Genomic DNA, 21205 nt, shown 5'->3' on the forward strand with positions numbered 1-21205 from the left:
AAGGCGTCGTCCGTCCGCAGGAAGCCGATGTCTGGCCTCGTGATGATCATATCGCGCACCTCTTGGATGTCCTGGTGGAGCGTTTCGGGGTTTTCCTTCAACTCCGCTTTGGCCTTTTCTAGAGTGGCCGCCGACAGGCCGGCCTGCAGGTGGGTCATCTCGGCAGGAGCCAGGTCCCAAGGTTCCCTCACAGAGACTCTTCTTCTTCTGCCGGGCCTGCAAGGCAAGTTAATTTGTATCGCGTCAAAAAATGAAACACCTCAAGTCAGTTCAACAAAGATCCTTAGCACTGAGATGCCACAAGATGGCGACAAAGTACAAAATATGTTACTTTTTTGGCATCAGCACAAAACAAGCTCTATTTCCAATAAATAGCAGAGCATGGCTTTCCTTCAAAATTCACAATTAGGTGAAATTTGCCACTTTGCACCACCCAGTGTTTTGTAGACCACCAGTAAGATCAATTCAAATTTGTTCTTTGACTCACGACAAGCCGGTTCACAGCATGCGCGGCGGCTACAGCTTAACGTTTCCAAGATGATGCAGCTTCACGCCATCAGAACCGTGTGTGTGTATGAGAAAGAATGCAACGGAGATGACGGCATCACCTTCTCCCCCTCGGAGGAGGCCAAGCAAGCAATGCGGCACCAGGCTGCAGCACCTGCAACCAGCTACATCACCGACACCCTCATCTGTTCCACGGTATTGATGTCTTTCCTTCCTTCCTCCTCCTCCTCCTCCTGCCTCCGCTTCAAATCATCAAAGTTGTACGGTCCATTTGTACAGGTGGGTCCAGTAAACTCCTGGGTTCTGTTGTGCAGAGGGGGGGGGGGGGAGGCTTTAGGGTGGGGTGGGCAGCCGGGATTCGCGTCTGTGCTGCTGCCGTCTGTTTCGCCGCCAGAGTGAGTGACAACAATCTGGGCCGGAGGGGGGAGGAAGCGGCGGTGGTGGCGGCAGCGAAGGAGGAGGAGGAGGAGGAAGAAGGGAGGTGGTGGAGGAGAGGGAGGGAGCACGTGCAGGACAAAAGGAAGCAAATAATGAGAGGATGAAGATGAAGAGGATGATGGTGGTAGACTTGGAGCCTGAGGCAAAATGTCAACATCAGTTTCTTGTCATTAGATTTTTGCTCCATTTGTTTTTCGAAATCAAATATAACAAAAGCAAATATACAGTAATACGCACATTAGAATGCCTTACTACTTTAAAATTGTACATTTTAATTTTAGCTCCAAAATCTCAATAGGGGTTCTATGGTAGTTAGTGGGGGTGGTTGGCTGGGCACCTGTCAGCTCTGATTGGCTACTACTGGAGCCAATCAAATTATCACACTGAATGACAGGCTTAAGGTAAATAGCGCCGCTCAGTGGTCACGTTGAGCATGTGCTAGGAACCACTCCCTTGCATTCTCCTCAATAAAAACTAAAAATGGAATATTATAAAAACAAAAATGCTTTTACAAAAACAAAAATTCACTGAAACTACATCTTACGTTAATAAAAGTGAGTACAACTATTAATAATGATAGCAAATCAGGGCTCATCATTGTCAATTAATAAAAGAACATTATACAGGAAAGAATGGATTATTAGACATAGAATATGACAAAACCAATGACACGTTTGGAGAAACAGAATTTGCTGAGTTTCGTGTCAGTGTTATGACCTGAGGGTGTCGCCATTGCTCTGAAATGAAGCACGGTTGCCAGATTACCGACAGGGAAGCTGCAACTTGTCTAAAAAATATTTTGTTTGAGACCCGGGTTGATAAAAAAAAAAAAAAAAAACAATAAAAAAATATACATTTTACGCTTAACATTTGGATCCAATTATTTCAGATGACAGAAATTGATGGAAATATATAGCCAAGCCACTCAAAACCAGTTTTGAAAACTGAATCCAAAAGTGACAAATTGTTGCTAATTGATAAAATATGAAGATGAGAGGTTGATACTCAAAGACGTTACACCCCATGACTCCCCCTTTCCTCCATTATGAGGGGTGAACTTAATGACCTCAATGATGGGATGATAGAGGCCGAGGAGAATACTGATGGGGGGATTGAAGAAGAGGGATTAATAAGAAAGCTTCACCTCCGACTTCATCGCTCAGCGTGGCGGCTCGGCCGGCCCGCTTCAAACGAGCACACGCACACGACACTCAAGTTCGATTACAACCTCCTCTTAAACCATTTCTACCCGTTTGTGCTCATCTCTGCATCAAGCCACAACAATAAATCCATTTAGAGTGCCTCGTTGTCACTTCATGAAAAAGCCCCGAGGCTGTGACAATAATAAGATCTATTCTCGACACCATTTACGAAGATGTACCTAATGAATCGTCTGGTGAGCAAGTTCACCTACGGAAACAACAACGGATGTGTGACCAGGGAGTAACCGATTGGCTGAGTGTGTGTAATTGTGTGTGTGTGTGGGGGGGGGGGGATGCTTCGCCCATTCAGACTTTGAGGGTTAGTAGTCCAACCGCAATCATAAACAAACACTCATAGATACACACTGGCACACACACACACTGTTGATAAAAGAGTCCATTCAAGGCGGCTGACAAACGACAAATGAAGCATGAGACAAAAAAAAAAGAGAGTGGGTGAGAGAGCGAGAGAGAGAGAAAACCCCCGCCTCGACCCCCCCCCCATCATAGTCAGTCTCCATTATGGAGCGTGTGAGACTTGGCAGGAGGGTAATATCTCACGGGAGTCCCAAATGAAAAGAGCTTCATGAGTACGATGTTTCCTCCCCCCATGGCTGAAAAACTTCACATTTTTGGCAACCATGATCGTGCGGGGTGACAATAGAAAATATGTCAGGAGGACAGGGAAAACACGCAAAGTGCACACACACACACAGACACACACACACGCACAACTAGGAAATAAACACGACCGTGAACTAGACGGAATTAGCTTTAGCGCGTGGCCAGCTAAATTACAAGTCCGAAAAATGTACATTGACATTGCTAATCGTTAATCTCGCTGAGCAGAGACTAAACAAAAAGAGCTTTTACAAAATGGGATTAGTCTCAAACCAGAGGGACTCGGTTAGTGCGGGTCAAGTTGGAAAAGTCACCCGGGGTCAACCTCGGGTACCTTACATTTTCCATCATAAGAAATTGAGGAAACGAGACTGTCAGAATGGTAACGATTGGTTTTTTTTATAGTTGTAAATGTACTCATGCTCAACTTGTTTCCCTCAAAATGTGGTCAGTGAGAGAAAAGAAAGACAAGCTTTGTTTGCACTCAACAGCGCCTCACTGATGTTACCATGGCGACGGCCGCCCCAGCAACAGTCTTCGCTCACCCGCCAGTATGCTGTTACCACGGTTATGCACCGGCCAAGGGATTGAGGAATTGGGGAGGGGGCGGGGGCGGGGGGGTCTAAACTGGGGTGTAAAGAGGTGAATTTCTCACCATTCATCATTCATCTTAACTTCTTTTTTCTTCTTCTGACACTTTCTGGACATTCTTTCGGGTCTTTTTGGAAGTTACACATGAAGCGAACGGATGTTCTAAAACCAAGGACTGTCAACGTTGGGGGCGGGGGCGCTAGAGTAGCCAAGGGGGGGGCAAACAATAGCGCTGGAATGAGGCTGAGAACATTCAAAGTAGAAGTTGCCAGGGGGGCTAAAGGGGGGGGGGGGGAGTCAAATGAGGTCAGTGGCTGCTCTTTTTTCTTTTTTTTTCAGCCGCACAACTTTAAACAGACAAATGCAACATTATATTCGCTTCTTGCATGTAAATACTGAATATCAAATCTAATTGAGTCTTTCATGTTAGCCTAGCAAGCATCACGGACGTTTCCTAACTTAAGACAATGACTAAATGAGGCTGTGAGTTGTTTGAATAAAGATTTTTTTTTATTCATTTTTTCGACTGTTTTGACAGTAAGATAAAAAAATATTTGGCAATTGTACTATTAAGCTCACAAAATGTGCGTTTTAATTTTTTCTTTAGCAGCAAAACTCAAGTCATCGACTGGCGAAACGGTTTCAGGATTAAAAAGACAACGGAATTAGCCGTCGCCAATCATCCACTTTTAGCAATCATGTAATTAGCAATAATCGACAGACCCTAACCCCCATTTTGTCATGTTGCATGAGGTTTCTCAAGCTCCCATCAACCTGATTATAGAAAATCCCAATAACCTAGCCACTTGTCACCTATGAATTAAACGATTAAAAGGATATCAAAGAAGGTCGCTAGTGAGAGATTGACGATGATGTTGCGCTCCCACGCAAGCAGAGTAGGAGCTCTGGTCCATGAAGAGCATGGCGCACAACTGAAGGACCTTACACTCGCCCCGGCATGGCGGCAAGCCATCGAAACCAACCGTGAAGTGAGCAAAGTAGGTGTCGAACGCCGAGTCGGGCAGCACCCACAATTGCAGAGCCAGCCGGCGCAGACTGAGAGGTCGCAGGTCCGGCAGGTGGAACGCTTTGGTCATGACGTACTCCAACTTCCAGTCGGCTCGTTGCTTGAGGTTAGCTTCGGTCAGGTTGAGGAAGTATTGCCAGATATCCTTGACATTAAAAAAAAAAAAAACCCACCATTGTTATTCATTTGTGTGGTGTTGGCAGGCAGGATGGATACGGGTCTTACCAAAATGCCAAAATCTTGTTTGTCGTAGAAATACAGTCGCACCGCTGGGTTGTTTGAGTACGTTTCCCAAGAGCTTTTGATGGGTGTTACCGCCGGAGAGACAAACACAGAGTTCACAGCTTCACCTATCCAAAAAAAAAAAAAAAAAAAAATTCATTCATTACCAACTACATTCTATTTATAATTTATAGAACTATACCAAATTGACAATTTAATGTATTGCATAATATCTGTGTGGGATGCTCCAAGGCTCAACCTCATTAGATTTTGTGGCCACTACATTAGGGACAATGTTTTCTCATATGTTTTTGGATGATGTATATCATGCATTCAACTTTTTCTGCTGTCTGTCACCTTTGTGGTCGAGGAGCACCATGACACTGTCTTTGTGCGTGTGTCCATAAAAATGTCCGGCAATCACGTGACTGTAGCGCCTACAGATGTTGAGTAACCTCTCGTTGGGCTCATCCCTGATGGCCGTCAAGTTCCGGGTGAAGGGGAGGAATCCCAGCGGAACGTGAGATATTATAAACGCCTGCAGAAACATCAATCATTCAACCTGAGTCAGCAATGTTGAGACGTGCCATCATCGACCATACATATTATGATGAATAACAACATATGACCTTCTCCCCGTCGGCGTCGGCCTTTTCCAGCGTGTTCTCCAGCCACTCGAATTGTCCCGCCGGATCGCTCATGTTGACGGTGGCTTGGTTGGGACCGTAGTAGAGGATGCTGTTCACGCTTATTACTCGAATCCCCGTACGGACCAGCTGGGTGTAGAAACCCCCTGCGGCACCAGCAGGTGGGACCGACGTGAAACAGGCTACCGATATGACCGACAACAAGAAAAAAAAAAATGTAACCTTGTGAGAGAGTTTCCAACGCTTGGTCTTCCAACCAGGGCTTCCACAAGCGTGCGGCAGCCTTGTAGATATCGTTGGTGGATGTCGGCAATTGATCCTGACGACACACGCGTGTGGAAAATATACACGGCAAGCATACGTACGTGTTTTTGAGAAGAAAAAAACAAGTTCTGGCTACCTGCGGCCAGTAGTCATGGTTTCCAATGGCGGGAAAGACGGTGACGTTGGGGAAGTGTTGTCGGATGGTTTGCGTCAAGTTGCTCAACACCTGGATCACTATCGACGTGGACAGTTCACTTACAGGAACGTGAGGTGGACTGTCTCTGTAGGAGTGCAGCGACATCATTCAATCATAGGATTGAATAGGATGAATGATTCAGCTCTAGAATGGGTGTCAGTACCCGGTCCAAATGAAGAAGTCATCGGGTTGCACCAAACTCTTTATGTGCATCAAGGCCGATTGGATGAGACTGTAAGGCGAGTCGCACACAAAGTCCCCAAATGGACCGGCACCGGTGGCGGGCACCCCTTTGGAGGAGAAACACACCTTGGTGGGGTCCGGCGCTAGGTTGTAGGTGGGGTCCAAATGTAGGTCAGTGATGTGCCAGAACCTTCCTGATAGAAAATGAATTGTTCAAAAACAAAAACTGCAACTTGTGAACACTTCTGGAAAGCATTACATAGAAAGTCAGTGGAACAGCTTTTGATTTTTTAATCCTGCATGGAAATTTATGCAAACTCACGACTCACCTTTGCGCACCGGTTCGGCGACTCTTCCCGGGGGAGCCGCCTCAAAGCGTTCAGCGGTGCATAACAGGAGAACAAAACAAGCCAGTGGCGTCTTCATGTCGTTTAAAGGGAACCTCGGCATGTAAAAACGACGATCACTTGTGTTTGTTGACAAAAAAGCCGGAAGTTGTAAGGGTCAGTTGTCACGTGACTCCGTGATTCAAAGGACGGGGGCGTGGTTTAGGTTGATTGACGGCCTGGCTGCTTCCACAACTTCCAGTAAAACGCACTCAACTATGTCGTCCAACCTGATGTGAACTGTTTGGATCATGCAACTATATAATTATAGATAAAAAAATGTAGTTCAACCTGCTTGTTTATTCTTTTTTTGTTGTCAGGCAGTAAAACCTTTTAATAATGTCCACATAAAAACGAGATATTATTGAACAAATAGGTTAACAAGCCATATTGTTATACCAGATACCTCTTAAGGTCCAAATTTAATCCATCTCAACTACTAATATAGCAATTGAATCATTTGTTATGCACTGATCAAAACAGATGAGAAGAGTCAAATGATTTCCTTATGTTTTATTCCCCACATTTGCAGAGATGAGCAGTCCAATATGTCACATTTTTTCATATAAAAAAAAAATCTTTAAAAAAAAACGTGCAGCTTTTGAGGAGGAAGACAATGATGAAGAAGTGGTGCAAACTGGCCTCTACGCCTTCTCGTAGGTGCGCACCGCGTGAATATCCTCGAAGGTCAAGTTCTGGATGAGGAAAAGGAAAAGGTCACTTTCAACTGAGACACTTCATTCCAAAAATTAGGAACATTTTGGGAGCAGCAAAATGAGGTCGATTCAACTTTTGTAAACTTATTCTTATCGTCTCACCATGACCAACTTTCCATCCTTGATCTCCCTGACGAACTTGGTCTCCTTGCCGTCCCACTTCTGCACGTGGACCAGCTTGTCTCCGTCCATGCTCACTGTAGACTGCAAAGGAAATGATCATAAGTGGGATTGGTTTGGCTTGGCGTGTGCTTCAGCGTCGCTTGCCGTTTTCTTACCTTGCAGTTCCTGTCGTCAGCGGTGGTCTCATCAAACTCCTCCCCTAACTTGAAGGAGATCTCGGTGTTCTTGAAGGTGCTCTGCGTGCGGACGGTCACCTTGTCGCCTTCCTGGCTGATGATGACGGTGGGCTTGGTCACGTTGCCCACCTGCCGGGTGGCGAACCCCACGCCTGGGAAGAGAGACGGCCGGAAGCAACCATTAAAAATATCACTTAATGAAAGTGCCATATGTGTATGTGTATTTTTGCCCCGTAGCGTGGCTCTTAAGAAAATGATAGCCGATACGAACGACTTACGGCTATATTTATATTTATATTTAAATTTATATTTAACTTGCTAACTGCATGCCACAAGCGCGTCGGATAAGCGCTGATGCGGAATAAGGCGCTTGAGTTTTCATAAAGTGGGGGAGGGGAGACTCACGCCAGACTAAAGTGTGTTTTACTGAAGAAAAATAAACAAAGTGTTCGACATAGTTCTCAGTCATCATATCATTTCTACAAATATCTTCAAGCATGTTTAATTTATTCAGAAACGAATCTCTGAATTTGCTTCCCAGGTTGTTTAAGTCCATCTTTGTCCTTCAGAACATGAGTAGAACAGCTGTTACGAGTAACTAGTTCACCATTACCGTGTGCCATTTCTGCATATTAGTAAGACAACTCCGAGTCACTAGTACAGCAAAACTGTGCATTTGCTGGCAAGTGCATGCTACTAGTGCCTTCCACGATCCCACTAGTTAACATCCAGCACTTCACCAGTTGCACTCGAGCTACTCACCAAGAGCTTTCATGTACTCATCGAAGTTGTCGCTGTCCACCAGCTTCCAAGTGGCACAAAAGGCATCGACCATGTTGAAGGTTTTTGGGTGTGTTGAGCAGGCTGAAGGTCTGACAAGAAGCGCGGGGCACCCCTTCGGGGCTCTTATTGGGGGCCCCCATTAGTATGCAGGCAGGTGGGCAGGGCCCAGCGGCTCTTTAGCTCAGGAGACTTTTTTGCTGGACTGCCATTGGTCCCAAAAATGGGTCACGGGCCAACTGAACCCCCAGGAAAGAAGAAAGAAGTCCAAATTAGCCCAGTGGAGTGATTAATGTCATTAGCACCATTCAGGCTGTGAGTGGGCCAGTATGTTATAATGGGAAAAGGAATGTGAATGTCTTTTCCTGCAGAAAAGATGCCTTTATGCCCAAAAAAAGCACCTCTGTCTATTTCTAATAAGTATGCATTTTGTTCTTCAAAAATAAGACTTTATATTTGTAATTAGTAGGCCTTTTGACATAAAAAAAAGCAATTAAAACGTGCTTAGGCAGACAATCTAGTTGAATTCCATTTTTTTTTTTTAATTGATATACTTTGAACTGTAAAACTGGATGTTTTCAATGTTGTATTTTTAATCATGCAAAGCACTTTGCGAGAGCCTGCAGGGCAAAAATACCCATCCACCTAATGCACTGGACTTTGTAACCAGTAAATTGATGGTGGGCGGATGTTTTGTATTGCTCTGTCGCCATCTTGCGGTAAATATCTGAAGTACATGCTTAAACCATCTAAACCGTGAATATCTGCCCCGCAGCAACGACGTGTGCAGTATAAGCATACTCGTTAAAATGTATCATGTTTAACATGATCAAACGACAAACTTTGTAAATTAAATTAATCCGTGAGTAATACTAACTCTTATTTTGAAAGGACACTATCGTTGATTACTTCCGGGTTCGGATAGTCGCTACGAAGAATGGCATCTTGCTTCAGATGCATCGAGTGCAATGAAAAGGCGACGGAGTTGCACCGTGATTATTCCAACGGGATCCTGAAGATCACATTATGCGTGTGTTACATTCTAATATCTTCCCATTTATTGGTTTGCCTGGCTTGAAATAAAGTATCGTCGCTCCTCGGATTTACGACGGCGGAATTACATGCTACTTGGCAGCACATTATAATTGTTTTATAATTACGAAGTATTATTCATAAAAATATTTGGTCCGGACTACGTATTGAATTTCCTAGTGTGATTGCTTTCAATCTTAAGTTAATGTCTTGTCTTTATTGCCAACAGTTTAGGGGTTGATTCCACAAGGGGGCGCAAATTCCTATATAAACGTCATTTTGCCTTAAAATGAGGATTTCACTTTTTGTTTGTGTAACTGTCCTTGCAAAACTTACTAAATATTTTACTTATGTGAATCAACTGACATTCTACAAATGTCACAATCCAAAATCATTTCATGTAGGATTTTTATTTTTATTCCCAATCCCAGTCATGTGTAGCCACATATATAAAGCTCCTCCTCATTTGGCCCTTTCCCTTCCCATCTTTAGGGTTCCTGCCAGAAGCCAGTAGACAAGTACATCGAATACGATCCAGTCATCATCCTAATCGACGCCGTCTTGTGCAAGACTCAGGCCTTCAGACACATTTTGTTCAACACGAGCTGGGATGTAAGTCAACAAGAAACCCAAATGGCCATTCATTGCCAAATGCTCCAACCGTCCACCACCAGATCCATTGGAAGCTGTGCGTGTTCTGCCTCCTGTGCGAGGCCTACCTCAGGTGGTCGCTCCGGCACAGCTCGGAGTCCAGCGATGACCCCGCTGACATCATCAGATACACTAAGGAGTGGGAGTTCTACGGCATGGTGACCTTGGCCGCGTTGGGTACGACAACCGGACCGAACGCAGGAATTGAACTTGGAAAAGATTGGCGTTACCTGTCCTCTACATTTAGAGCTGCTGGCGTTCTGCGGCGGTCTACTGTTTGCCTTGAGGGCGGCGGCCATGTCGTCCCTCGGGCGCAGTTACGGCGGAGGAGAGGTGGATCTCCATCTCCTTCTGAGAGCTCTTCTGCTGTCCTGCTATGGAAAAGTCCTCATGGTGCCCGCCGTCATCTGGGAACACGACTTCCTGCCGCTCTGCCTCGGCTTCATCAAAGTCTTTGTGCTCACTTCAAACATGCAGGCCGTGAGAGGTCAGTGACATCTGCGTGTGCTTGTTGGAGAATGGTGTCAAAAGTCTTTTTTTTTTTTTTTCCCAGTGATCCTTAACTGCAGCAAGAGCTTGGCGTTGTGCTCGGTGTGCGTGGGCCTGCTGTCAGAGACTTTGGCGGCTCGGACGTGTCAAACCGTAGCGGCCGCCTTTTATTAAATGACCCTCATTTTTGTAATATAAAAATGTACAAATGCCTTTCCGAGATATTTATGTCTTTTGTACTACCAATAAAAGTCAATTACTTGAAAATATATTTGCATCGCTAATAACAAGCAGCTAGCTTGCCATTGCGTCAGCACATTGCATATTTGTCATTCCTTTGTGTAGGTGTGCCCAATGTCGACACCCAAGTTGGCACAATGATACAAAAGATGGATCTACATTGACGTGTAGAAAAGCACCGTGACGTGACCACGACCGTAGAGTGAGCGCACGCCCCACCGCTGCCACAAGATTGGACAACCTTAGATGTGGTGTGGCGGCGAAGATTACGTTAATCTGCTCTAATCCGCAGACGGTCGTGCATGCTGCAGCACAAACATGCAGCACTCTCACTCACAAGTTCCTCTTTTCATCAATTTGCTCACATTGCCGGCTGCACTCTACTGATTACATTCAAATGCTTTATAATACATGCAGGGAATATGCAAAGTGGGTCATTTGCATGCACGCTACACACAATCGAATCTGCTGGACTCCTCCGTGTTTAATTTTGCTGCTTCCGGTTGCTGCACCATTTGTGTTCCAATTTCAGTTTCGTCAAGTGTAATAACATTGACAGTAGAATAAATGTAAAATAATTCATTTCAACCCCCCCCAAATAGCACTTTTGAAACAATGGATTAAGAAAACCGCTTTGACCCACTTGTGCAAGTTATGCTCATCAATAGTTGGCAAGCCGAAGCGCGGCTTCAAAGGCACTAAAATGCAGATTGATGCATTGAAATGCACAGCACGCAACGATGCGTTCGGGGAACAGCCAGAAAGTAGGCCAGAAGATACGCATCGAGGAGGAGCACATCCTGTACCCTCCTTGTGTAGATGTTCATGACCAAATAAGATTTGTAGACCAAGATTTAGAGGATTTGGCTGAATGAATTTCTATTGGGCTGATAAACAAATATCAGATTTTTTGTTGTTGTTAATTATAGATCTTATATCGACGGAACAATTATTTGCAAAAAATTAGGGTTCGCCTTTTTTGCAAAAAGACAAAACTGCGTGGAAACATATGTACTCCTTTTATTAAACTGATCTCAGCCAGAAAAGCAGCAGCTGTGTGGTTGTTTACAGATGAATGACACCACGTCGCAATGACAATGCGCAATAGACAGAAAAAAAAAAAAAAAAGACATTTTCCCCTGAAAAATGCTACAATCTGGAAGCTAGCTAGTGTTAGCAGCGGGAAGATTCGTTTGATTTCAAGCTGATTTAAAAGAGCGTCTCTTGAGAATGCTACTAAAATATGAGGCTAGCATAAATTTGTAGCTTTTCTTTACCCCCCCCCCCCCCAAAAAAAAGTAGCAGACACATGCAAATGTTTGACTTCTTGTAAGACTTGTTCTGCAACCTGACAAACGTACGATGGTGAGAAAGCAAGTATTGCTGTGAGCAGGCGCTAAAGTGTTAGCATCAAGCCGCTGGTGTAGAATTACAAAACGTCACGGTTGCATTTTGTATGTGTGCAAAGGCACTGCTAGTGAAGACATCCGACGAGCGTGTGCGTGGTTTTTCGGATTTCGCCGCTATGGTTTGTTGAGACGTTTGCACAATCAAGAATACATTACGACAAAGTGGTTTTTGATATGATGCCGGTGAAGATTATTAGGTTGTACACTTGCATTGGATCGGGTGTACCTAATCAACCACTGAGCCAATGGACATTTACTATATTGAATCCTCTTGCACATTTTTTTTTTTTAGCCCTGTTAATATCAATTATTAGCATGAGCTAAAGGCACAGCTAACCGTGCGCTACGGTGTGGCGACATTCTTGGAGATATTTTTCTACATTTCGCAAAATTAGCTATTTTTTATTTTGCCTAGCACTGCAGTCTTTGGTCACAAATGACGACAAGCAATCGACGACGTCGTTAACGTAAGGTCGCTTCACGTAAGGCGACGTAGAAAATGACCCTGTAATCAGATGTTAACTATGAACACGCCAAATGTTTCGTTCTTGCCAGCACTTTTACAAATTTGTGCTTGCCAAGTGGTCCTCTTAATATCGTCGCCATTGGTTTGGTTCACAAATGACTTCTCGGCTGCAAATCTTTCCCGATACTTCCAGGAGCAGATTGTATAATAATATATAATAAATAATAAAACTTTGCCCAAACACTTACATGTAAACCCTGCCGGACGGCGTAAGTAACCGGCATACGTTTATAATAAGATAACACATCTAACAGATAAACATACAGTATATTACTAATCTTTTTTTTGTTTTTGTTTTTTAAGTAAACAAGTTTGATTCGACTCCATCGAGCGCGATGAAGCTCCAAGCTGGGCCCCTTGTAGTATTCAAGTTTGACCACAGGGGGCGCCGAAATGAGGCTTGGGCATTACATTCCCGGTGCAAAATGTACGAAAATACCAGCCGAAGGAGGGCATCGATCAGATGGTGACCCGGAAGGACTCCCAGCTGTCGTCTTTGCCGACCCCTCCGTCGCTGCCGCCTACTCCCGCCGTGCCGTTTCCGTCCGGGTGCTCGTCGGTGGGCGTGGCGCCCGGCTCGGCGTAGTACTCGTCGTCCTCGTCGAAGTAGCCGTTCTCCATCATGCCGAGGCCGGAGGCGGCGCTCAAGTCCTGGCAGCTGCCCTTGTACTCCTGGATGGACTCGTGCAGAGACCATAGCTGACACAGCAGGGACATGTCCTGTTGACGTAAGCCCACCTGAACAACAGCAGAACATTTGGGAATGTTACTGTGTGCGCTTTGAGGATCAATGCAAAGTGACACAGGCGAACCAGAGTGCCGTGACCCGAGGTTGACTGTGTTGTTCCAGACAACAAGTCGGGACTGTTCAAACAGTTTCAAATTGTGACCGCTCAATAGCTAACAGATAAGCTTCCAAATAGGATTGGAACAGAGCTTCTATCTTGTGCCTGGCAAATGAGATGTTTTTATCAGCAGATCCACCAGGGAGGATTTCATGAGAGCTGGTCTGGATTTTAATGACAGGGAAAACCCTGGCTGCAGGCAAGGAAGTGAGGGGCGGGGGGGCTACATGTCAAACATTCTTTTGTGCACTATGAAAAGCTGCCAGGTCAAGTTTTAACATGGTCATTGTAAAACAAGTGTGCATTCAGAAAAGCAAGGAATTCCAATCAAACAACTAGAAAGCTGTGCAAGTTTGCTATTTAAATCACATGGAATGAGGGAGTCAAACAACTTAAGTCATGAGTCAGTCAGATGAGCTCCAAACATTTGCTTTGATTTAGGGTGGGAACCATTTCTTGCCGAATTTACCGTCAATATGAACAACAACAACAAAAATAAAGATCTACAATGAGATGACCGAAAGGCGACACAAGGTAAAAATACATTACCATCTCTTTCCGCAGCAGAGCCAGGGCGGCGTCGAGGTTCGCCGGCTTGCTGGCCAGCAGGCTGTCAGCGTTGTTGCGTCCTCGGCTCAGGTCGTCCTGGATCATGGTCTTCTTCACATACATCCGCTCCATGTCCCTCCACGAGCCGCCGCTCGAGTTGAGCAAACCGCTAAGACTCTTGGGCAGAGGCGGCAGCCCGTCGATGCACGCCATTCCCCCCGCCGAGCCGTTGGCCGACTTCCCGTTCATGGCAAGGGACCAAGCCGAAGTTGCTAAATGGATTTTTTTTTTTACAAATCACACTGATGGAGGAAAGCGGCTGTTAATTCACACCAAAGAAGCAAAATCCGGGAGACTCCACGTTCCACCGACACGAAGAGTGTCGCTAGTCTACCGTGCTGTCTATCGTTGGCGACGCCATGTCAAGTGTAAAGGAAGGAGTAGTAGCACTTCCGCTCTACGTTTCAAATGACAAAGACGCGTCAAAGAATTACGCATAGTCAAATACTTTTTTGGGCGAGTGTATGTTGGACTGTTTGATTCCGTTTGAACATATTAGGTCATCTAATTTATAAACAAAATGCCCTCGATCCAAATGATTACTTTTGCGAGGAAACTGAAGTAGTCTGAGATTTTATTTTTAGGTTAACTACCGGTTTTGGTCTTGTTGGTTCCGTTAACCTGACGCTAAGTAAAATCAACTTCCTGTGCTTTACACTGACTGCTTGCTGGGCGTCTCCCCTGCAGCCCCCCCCCCTTAAAACCCCCCAAAACAAAAAAAAACAAAAAACTAATTTAAAATTTGTTTTCTCACCTTTTTTAAACCTTCGTTTTAATAATTTAAATGCAATTATATTTTTGTTTGATTAAAAAAGCGGTGCCTTTTGATTTGTCACCACGTAATGACTTTTTACATTTGAATCCATCATGTTCAATTGAAGCAATAAATCCGTGTGCATGTGTGCGTGAGAGACAATAGTACAAAAGACAGATGGTGGGCTTCACTCCCAGCACCGCCAGCGGGGCCTGGCACCACAATAACAGGACAATCATATTGAAAAGAGTTCACAAAGGTCACATGTGTGTTGCTGCCCTGCAGGCCCAACAAGGTCCATCGACTCTCTATGCTTGTGTCCTGAAAAGTGAATCCTTATTTTTGTGTACAGTGTAAAAAGGCATTATTATTATGATCATCACAGTATGTTGACACCAGAGGATTAAGGGACCCCCTGGTAGGGGTGCACGCAAACCCCAGGAGGCTTTTGCTAATCCACTGCCATAAAAAGAACAATTTTGCATCAGTGGCTAATAAGCATCAAAAAAGATGGATTATCTGAGCCACTATATTTGTGACAATTTGCACCTAAGCAGCTTCTAGTTAGCTGGTTACTTACTTAGCTTTGAAAGATTTAAAAAGAATACATTGAAATAATGCATCAGAGCAGAGATGTCTCCCCCGCAACTAAAAATAGACTTTTATGAGCCATTTCTCTCTTCCATTTGGACCAGCAGCTGGTCTTCTTCCACTGTTGACCTTTGACCCCTACCCACCCAACTGCCCCTCACCCCAGAGGCACCCCTTTACTTCCAGACAAGGGATTCAATATTTCAAACAAAATAAAAAGGCTACAGTACAAGTCAAGCAGCTTTTACGAGTCGTATCCACAAATGATTGCATTGAAAAAACACTTTATTAACATTTCTAACTGTGAAAATAGGTTTAACAAATATACAAATTTGTACAAATATATAAAAGGTATATTTAGTAACATAAAATCAATAAACAGCAACAAAATGCCAAAAGCCAGCGAGTCTTGCCTTTTTTTTTTGTTATGATTTAAAGTGTATCAAAATCTTGAGTGTGAACATTTAGTAAACAGCAGCCGAAAAAGACTTCAAGTAAAAAGCAACAGTGTGGAATCATGAAAATATTACTTGGTCCCGGTGGCTCAGCAGAGGCAGATGTCCAGGTGCTCGTTGATGCTTGACTCCTGCACGCTGGCCTGACACACGGGACACCTGACCATCACCGACAAAGACGAGGACGAGGCGGCGGCGGCGTGGCTGCTTTTTGTGGGCGATTCCGTAATGTCTATAGTCTCCACCTTCAGCCTCTTATTAAAGAGCTCAAAAATGTCAGTCGGGTCATCCAGAGGTCTCTTGTTGGCGGCGGCGTTGCCTGACGGACGCTTGGGCGACCACATGGACGTATCGCTATTATTAAAAGCGGAAGGAGTCGGGGACTCGCTTTTACTTGGCAACTTGTCGAACAAACTATCGATGGACATCTGCTTCAGTCCGCCCGGTTCTTCACGCTTGCTGAGACTAGGATTAGCATCGCCTACGCTAACGTTGCTACATTCCCCAGTACCGCCAACAGGCCTTTGGATCTTAACCGGCGACCCGTTAATGTTGATAAAGGCTCGAATGTTAGCGACCGATTTCTTGGCGGGCACGTTGCGACTCTGCGTCGCCGGCGCTATGACGGTGGGAAAGAATCGCCCCGAAGGCGACGACGGTGTGACGGCTTTACTGACAGTGGAGGAGGCGGGGCCAGCTGACTTCATCACGGAGGAGGTCCCGCCCAGGACGAAGCCTTTACCGCTGAACGCCATCACATCCCGGATGTCCCGACTACCTGAAATTGACAAGAGGAACAAAAGACAGCTACGGAAATTTGTGACAGCAAAACATTTGTCGTGCTAACTTGAAAATAAAAAGAGAAAGAAAATACCTGCGTGCTTTTCAACGGCGGGCACCTTTCTGTCTTTCTTGGCCTCCTTCTTGCCGTAGCCCTCGGGCTCCTTCACTTTGGTGTAGGTACCCCCGCACGTCCTCTGGTGGTCCCCCCACCAGGGGTCCTGGGCCGAGGGGGCCCGATTCATGGCCCTCTTGACGAAGCCGAAGTAGGGCTTGCGCTTCTGGCACGGCCCGTCGCAGCGCCACCAGTGCCGGCGGTACGCGTCCACCTCGTCGTTGAAGCTGTGGAACACCTGCAGGGGAAATAAATAACAACGATGGTGTTGAAGACAGAGGAAGGAAGGCGGGCGGAGGGGTTTACCGTGATGTTGGCGCCGCTGTCTTTGTTGATGCGGTTCATGTGTTTGCAGAACTCGGGCCCGTGGCCGTCGCGGTCTCGGTTGTTCTGGGTCACGAACAGCAGCGCGTGGATCATCTCGTGCAGCAGGGTCTGACCACGCAAGAACATCCATCCGTGTATTTTTGGGGAGGACACTCAAGCGGGCTATGGGGCTCTCACCTCCACCAGGTCTTTACGGGGTCTGAGCTTGAGGAGAGGCTCACTAAGTCTGATCGAACAAAGTCCACCGCGACCCTCATAGGAACACACACCTGCACACCTGACAACATTTTGCAACAATGTGATTTATTCCAGCCATTGGAAACTTTTTTTTCTTCCTGCTGCACTACTTACAGTGTCATCCTGGGGCTCCACTTGACTTCCACCCCACTCAATTTGCCCCAGAAGAACCTATCGTTGAACTCCAGGAACATCGCGCGGGCGTCGGGTGTGGGGTCCAGCATCTCCCACGACGGGTCCACGACGGACAATGGTCTCTCGGGCTTCCAGGAGACGAGCGGCCTAGCGTCCACGTCGTTCCTTGCATTGTTTAACTGCTCCTGAAGCTCCAAGGCGAGCACATAGTCGTCATCCATGACACGTCTAATTCCAAAGCCTCCTAAAAGTGACACCCCAACTGCAACCCTAAGAGCACCAGTCAGGTTGGAACTCACTGGCTATTTATTGGCAAATTGATATTTTAAAAACGAAAACACGAGAAAAATGAACGACTCGCTGCACTGTTTACATCAGGAATGCCGCCAGAACGGTGCTGTATTGAACGAGTGAATCCGGCACTGATTTCAAAATAAAACGTATTTACCACAAATAAAAGTGGGGGTCATGGTGACTAAACAACACGCCATCGTCAGATTTTACGAGAATAAATAATCTATATCAATTGTTAAATTAAATTATCTTTAAAATAATTTATAAACCACATCAATAATAACCTGCCAATATCGAGACGAGCTTCCGTATCCGGAAGTCAACGGGACAACCAAAACACACCCGACATTATTATTGCTCCCAAATACCAGGACAAATTAAAACTGTCGTTTTTTTTAAAATGACCGATTCACACTCACAGAAAACCATAATGTTCACAAATACATATTCAGAAATCTTTGTCGACATACATGCTTTATTGTTGGCCATCCCTTTTCCCGATCTCGTGACGTACTAGGGTGTCACCGCGTTCTGCTTCCTGTTTTGGTTGCTAGCTGCGATGAATAATTTGGACCTCAAAGGGACCCACTTTTATTGATCTTAGTGTATATTTCAACAAATTCTCTGCAGGGTGATCAATTAATCGCACTTACAATGTCCGAACCGGGAAATCGACTTCGCAGGCTGCTGGAGTCGCCCAATTTTGACCCACAAAATTACGTGAAGCAGCTATCGCAGCAATCGGATGGCGATCGAGACCTTCAGGAACACCGGCAGAAGATCCAAAACCTGGCCGACGAGACGGCCCAGAACCTGAAGAAGAACGTGTACAAGAACTATCGACAGTTCATCGAGACGGCCAAGGAGATCTCGTACCTGGAGAGCGAGATGTATCAGCTGAGCCACATCCTAACGGAGCAGAAGAGCATCATGGAGAGCATCACGCAGGCAAGGCTTTTCAGCAGAACTAGATTGTGATTCGTGCAATGTATTGCAGTACTAATATTGTCCGCGCACACCGATGCAGGCCCTGCTGTCCACCGACAAGGACGAGACCTCCAAGGAGATGCAGGCCGCCTTTCCCAAAGAGAGTGAGGAGGTTAAGCAGAGGAGCCTCACCTCGCTTCTTGAGAAGGTGGAGGGTGGCAAGACCATCATGGACACCCCCGGGAGGCACCTGGTCTACAATGGGGACTTAGTGGAATTTGACGTGGACAGCATGTCCCCCGTCCAGAAGGTGCACGCTTTCCTCATGAACGACTGCCTGCTGATCGCCACCTGGCTGGCCAACCGCCGCGGGGCCGTCAAGTACAAGTACAACGCCTTGTACGACCTGGAGAGCTTCGCCGTGGTCAACGTCAAGGACAACCCGCCCATGAAGGACATGTTCAAGATCCTCATGTTCCCAGACAGCCGCATCTTCCAGGCGGAAAACAGCAAGATAAAAAAGGAGTGGCTGGAGATCCTGGATGAAACCAAGAAGAACAAAGCCAACAAGGAGCGCGGCAAGGAGGAGGAGAAGAAGCCCATGTCTCCCGTTCGGACCGAAGCGTCCACCAATCCTTTTGACCAGGACGATGACGACGAGCAGACTGAGGTAGGCTCGAGAAATTCTGTTTGTTTTCAAAGTTGGACACTGTCAAGGAACTTATGGTCCACGCTTTTTCTCCCTGAGGTGGAGGAGAGCGTGGATCTCGGTTTGGAGTGGATCCAGGAGCTACCCGAGGACCTGGACGTGTGCATCGCTCAGAGGGACTTTGAGGGTGCCGTCGACCTGCTGGACAAACTCGGCGAGTACCTGAAGGAGCAGCCGCTCACGCCCAAAGTCAAGGAGCTGCGGGCCAAAGTGGACGAGCGAGTGAGGCGGCTGACCGACGTCCTGGTCTTCGAGCTGTCCCCGGACCGCTCGCTGCGCGGTGGACCTCAGGCCACCAGGAGGGCCGTGTCGCAGCTCATCAGGCTAGGTCGCTAGCAAATCATTTTTTTTCTGAAGATGTCAGCAAGGAGAAGGTCAAATAGATTTCGTTCTCAGGCCAGTCCACCAAGGCGTGCGAGCTGTTCCTGAAGAACCGCGCGGCGGCCGTGCAAACGGCCATCCGGCAGCTACGCATCGAAGGAGCCACGCTGCTCTACGTCCACAAGCTCTGCAACATCTTCTTCACCGGCCTGCTGGAGACGGCTAAGGAGTTCCAGATGGACTTCGCCGGCAACACGGGCTGCTACTCGGCCTTCGTGGTGTGGTCCCGCTCGGCCATGAGGATGTTTGTGGACGCCTTCAGCAAACAGGTAGGCGATATGGCCCGAGGGCTCTTTTCAGATCTTCACTCGCTGCCGCGTTTGTGGCGTGAAGGTGTTCGACAGCAAGGAGAGCTTGTCGACGGCGTCCGAGTGCGTGAAGGTGGCCAAGGAGCACTGCCTCCAGCTGACGGACATCGGGCTGGACCTGACCTTCACGCTGGAGTCCCTACTGGTAAAAGACGTGAAAGCGGCCCTGCTCAGCTACAAGGACGTCATCGTGGAGGCCAGCAAGCATCGCAACTCGGAGGAGATGTGGAGGCGGATGAACCTCATGACCCCCGAGGCTCTCACCAAGCTCAAGGTGATCATGATGGGAATGGAGTCAGAGTTCCATCCTGTGGACAAAGCGCATCATCCTCAGCGTTTATCGTTTCTTGAGCCGTGAGAAGGTCTGGTCGTTTAACTTACAGGAGGAGATGCGGGCCAGCGGCATGTCGACGTTCGACGCCTACACGGGCGCCGACTGCTGGGTGAACCTGAGCTACACGCTGGTGGCCTTCACCAAGCAACTGCTGAGTTTCCTGGAGGAGGCCTTGAAGCTCTACTTCCCCGAGCTGCACACGGTGCTGCTGGAGAGCCTGCGTGAGATCGTGCTGGTGGCCGTGCAGCACGTGGACTACAGCCTGCGCTGCGAGCAGGACGCCGACAAGAAGGCCTTCGTGGTGCTCAACGCCGCCTTCCTGCACGACTGCGTGCTGCCCGAAGTGGAGCGTCGATTCGAGGAGGCCGTGGGGAAGCCCGCCAAGCAGCTGCGGGACCTCCGCAAGAGCACCCGGTCCATCAGGATCAACCCAGAGAGCACCATCTCCTTAGTCTGACCTCCTCGGTGCTCACATTTTCACCCGGTGGATTGGGGTGAAAACAATGACTTCAAGTCACTTATGATGTGTGTTACTTGTCCACCAGGGGGCAGTATAATACAATCACGGAGACATAAACTAAGACGTTTCACAACATGTTCATGACATTTGAATGAAGACATGGAGGAAGTAATGAATATTCCTGTATGATACAACAGATGGATACAAAAAGGGATATTCAAATGTATAAATGCATATTTCAATGTGAATGTTGATTTGCTGTCCTCGTTTTTAACCACATTAAAACACAAATAATGATCACCTTCCACAACAATCTGATACTATTGCTATTGTTTTTCCTCAAAAGATTTTAAATTCCCTCTGTGGCTGGAAAGCCAAAGGAAAAAATAAAAAACAAACCCCCCCCCCCACCCCCATGAATGAATGAATGCACGAGTGTATCGACTGAACTCCTCGCTTGGATATTTTTAGTCTCCTCCACTGTTTCTGCCTCGTTATGTTCACTCAAGCGGCTCGCT

The 21205-nt window shown here is 46.6% G+C and overlaps 6 protein-coding genes across 7 annotated transcripts; 2 read left to right on the plus strand and 4 right to left on the minus strand.

Moving 5' to 3' along the window:
* Positions 1-3847: 3847 nt before the first annotated feature.
* On the minus strand, positions 3848-6387 carry smpdl3a (sphingomyelin phosphodiesterase acid like 3A). The gene is made up of 8 exons (XM_085937595.1): positions 6228-6387; positions 5879-6092; positions 5656-5800; positions 5478-5574; positions 5238-5401; positions 4966-5146; positions 4612-4736; positions 3848-4531 (listed from the first exon to the last, which is right to left on the minus strand). The coding sequence occupies exons 1-8, from the start codon at positions 6346-6348 to the stop codon at positions 4199-4201; spliced, it is 1380 nt and encodes a 459-aa protein (XP_085793721.1). The 5' UTR covers positions 6349-6387; the 3' UTR covers positions 3848-4198.
* A 395-nt stretch (positions 6388-6782) lies between these two features.
* LOC147042231 (fatty acid-binding protein, brain) lies at positions 6783-8210 on the minus strand. Its single transcript, XM_085937746.1, has 4 exons — positions 8062-8210; positions 7279-7451; positions 7103-7204; positions 6783-6979 (listed from the first exon to the last, which is right to left on the minus strand). The coding sequence occupies exons 1-4, from the start codon at positions 8132-8134 to the stop codon at positions 6929-6931; spliced, it is 399 nt and encodes a 132-aa protein (XP_085793872.1). The 5' UTR covers positions 8135-8210; the 3' UTR covers positions 6783-6928.
* A 777-nt stretch (positions 8211-8987) lies between these two features.
* arv1 (ARV1 fatty acid homeostasis modulator) lies at positions 8988-10602 on the plus strand. Its single transcript, XM_085937929.1, has 5 exons — positions 8988-9109; positions 9604-9723; positions 9786-9939; positions 10010-10249; positions 10316-10602. The coding sequence occupies exons 1-5, from the start codon at positions 9017-9019 to the stop codon at positions 10423-10425; spliced, it is 717 nt and encodes a 238-aa protein (XP_085794055.1). The 5' UTR covers positions 8988-9016; the 3' UTR covers positions 10426-10602.
* An 815-nt stretch (positions 10603-11417) lies between these two features.
* fam89a (family with sequence similarity 89 member A) lies at positions 11418-14116 on the minus strand. Its single transcript, XM_085938354.1, has 2 exons — positions 13821-14116; positions 11418-13164 (listed from the first exon to the last, which is right to left on the minus strand). Exons 1-2 carry the CDS (start codon positions 14067-14069, stop codon positions 12886-12888), a joined length of 528 nt encoding a protein of 175 aa, XP_085794480.1. The 5' UTR covers positions 14070-14116; the 3' UTR covers positions 11418-12885.
* A 1376-nt stretch (positions 14117-15492) lies between these two features.
* On the minus strand, positions 15493-21066 carry sprtn (SprT-like N-terminal domain). Of its 2 annotated transcripts, none has more exons than XM_085938048.1 (8): positions 20275-21066; positions 18445-20201; positions 18039-18381; positions 17254-17459; positions 17080-17179; positions 16882-17010; positions 16555-16813; positions 15493-16458 (listed from the first exon to the last, which is right to left on the minus strand). In XM_085938048.1, exons 4-8 carry the CDS (start codon positions 17361-17363, stop codon positions 15770-15772), a joined length of 1287 nt encoding a protein of 428 aa, XP_085794174.1. In that variant the 5' UTR covers positions 17364-17459; positions 18039-18381; positions 18445-20201; positions 20275-21066; the 3' UTR covers positions 15493-15769. The 2 variants fall into 2 exon arrangements, with proteins under 2 accessions (XP_085794174.1, XP_085794172.1); XM_085938046.1 differs by having other exon boundaries at positions 17254-17544.
* On the plus strand, positions 17945-20994 carry exoc8 (exocyst complex component 8). The gene is made up of 6 exons (XM_085938045.1): positions 17945-18516; positions 18596-19165; positions 19244-19532; positions 19601-19854; positions 19919-20167; positions 20277-20994. The coding sequence occupies exons 1-6, from the start codon at positions 18223-18225 to the stop codon at positions 20682-20684; spliced, it is 2064 nt and encodes a 687-aa protein (XP_085794171.1). The 5' UTR covers positions 17945-18222; the 3' UTR covers positions 20685-20994.
* Positions 21067-21205: the final 139 nt, after the last annotated feature.

The sequence above is a fragment of the Syngnathus leptorhynchus genome, chromosome 18 (assembly GCF_054491065.1).
Source record: "Syngnathus leptorhynchus isolate UIUO chromosome 18, UIUO_Slep, whole genome shotgun sequence".
Taxonomy (NCBI): Eukaryota; Metazoa; Chordata; class Actinopteri; order Syngnathiformes; family Syngnathidae; genus Syngnathus; species Syngnathus leptorhynchus.

Excerpts from the sequence above, each read along its gene's own strand:
- exoc8 (XM_085938045.1), top strand. The coding sequence starts at position 18,223 with ATGTCCGAACCGGGAAATCGACTTCGCAGGCTGCTGGAGTCGCCCAAT. Across the intron at positions 19,533-19,600 it reads GTCGCAGCTCATCAGGCTAG|GCCAGTCCACCAAGGCGTGC; the intron begins GTCGCTAGCAAA and ends TTTCGTTCTCAG. Across the intron at positions 20,168-20,276 it reads AGGCTCTCACCAAGCTCAAG|GAGGAGATGCGGGCCAGCGG; the intron begins GTGATCATGATG and ends TTTAACTTACAG.
- smpdl3a (XM_085937595.1), bottom strand. The coding sequence starts at position 6,348 with ATGCCGAGGTTCCCTTTAAACGACATGAAGACGCCACTGGCTTGTTTT. Across the intron at positions 5,402-5,477 it reads GTTGGAAACTCTCTCACAAG|GGGGTTTCTACACCCAGCTG; the intron begins GTTACATTTTTT and ends CTGGTGCCGCAG. Across the intron at positions 4,737-4,965 it reads GGTGCTCCTCGACCACAAAG|GTGAAGCTGTGAACTCTGTG; the intron begins GTGACAGACAGC and ends TTTTTTGGATAG.
- fam89a (XM_085938354.1), bottom strand. The coding sequence starts at position 14,069 with ATGAACGGGAAGTCGGCCAACGGCTCGGCGGGGGGAATGGCGTGCATC. Across the intron at positions 13,165-13,820 it reads CTCTGCTGCGGAAAGAGATG|GTGGGCTTACGTCAACAGGA; the intron begins GTAATGTATTTT and ends GCTGTTGTTCAG.
- sprtn (XM_085938046.1), bottom strand. Across the intron at positions 17,180-17,253 it reads TGGAGCCCCAGGATGACACT|GTGTGCAGGTGTGTGTTCCT; the intron begins GTAAGTAGTGCA and ends AAATGTTGTCAG. Across the intron at positions 17,011-17,079 it reads CCCGTAAAGACCTGGTGGAG|ACCCTGCTGCACGAGATGAT; the intron begins GTGAGAGCCCCA and ends TTGCGTGGTCAG.
- LOC147042231 (XM_085937746.1), bottom strand. The coding sequence starts at position 8,134 with ATGGTCGATGCCTTTTGTGCCACTTGGAAGCTGGTGGACAGCGACAAC. Across the intron at positions 7,205-7,278 it reads CTGACGACAGGAACTGCAAG|TCTACAGTGAGCATGGACGG; the intron begins GTAAGAAAACGG and ends TTTCCTTTGCAG. Across the intron at positions 6,980-7,102 it reads AGGATGGAAAGTTGGTCATG|AACTTGACCTTCGAGGATAT; the intron begins GTGAGACGATAA and ends TTCCTCATCCAG.
- arv1 (XM_085937929.1), top strand. The coding sequence starts at position 9,017 with ATGGCATCTTGCTTCAGATGCATCGAGTGCAATGAAAAGGCGACGGAG. Across the intron at positions 9,110-9,603 it reads TCCTGAAGATCACATTATGC|GGTTCCTGCCAGAAGCCAGT; the intron begins GTGTGTTACATT and ends TCCCATCTTTAG. Across the intron at positions 10,250-10,315 it reads AAACATGCAGGCCGTGAGAG|TGATCCTTAACTGCAGCAAG; the intron begins GTCAGTGACATC and ends TTTTTTTCCCAG.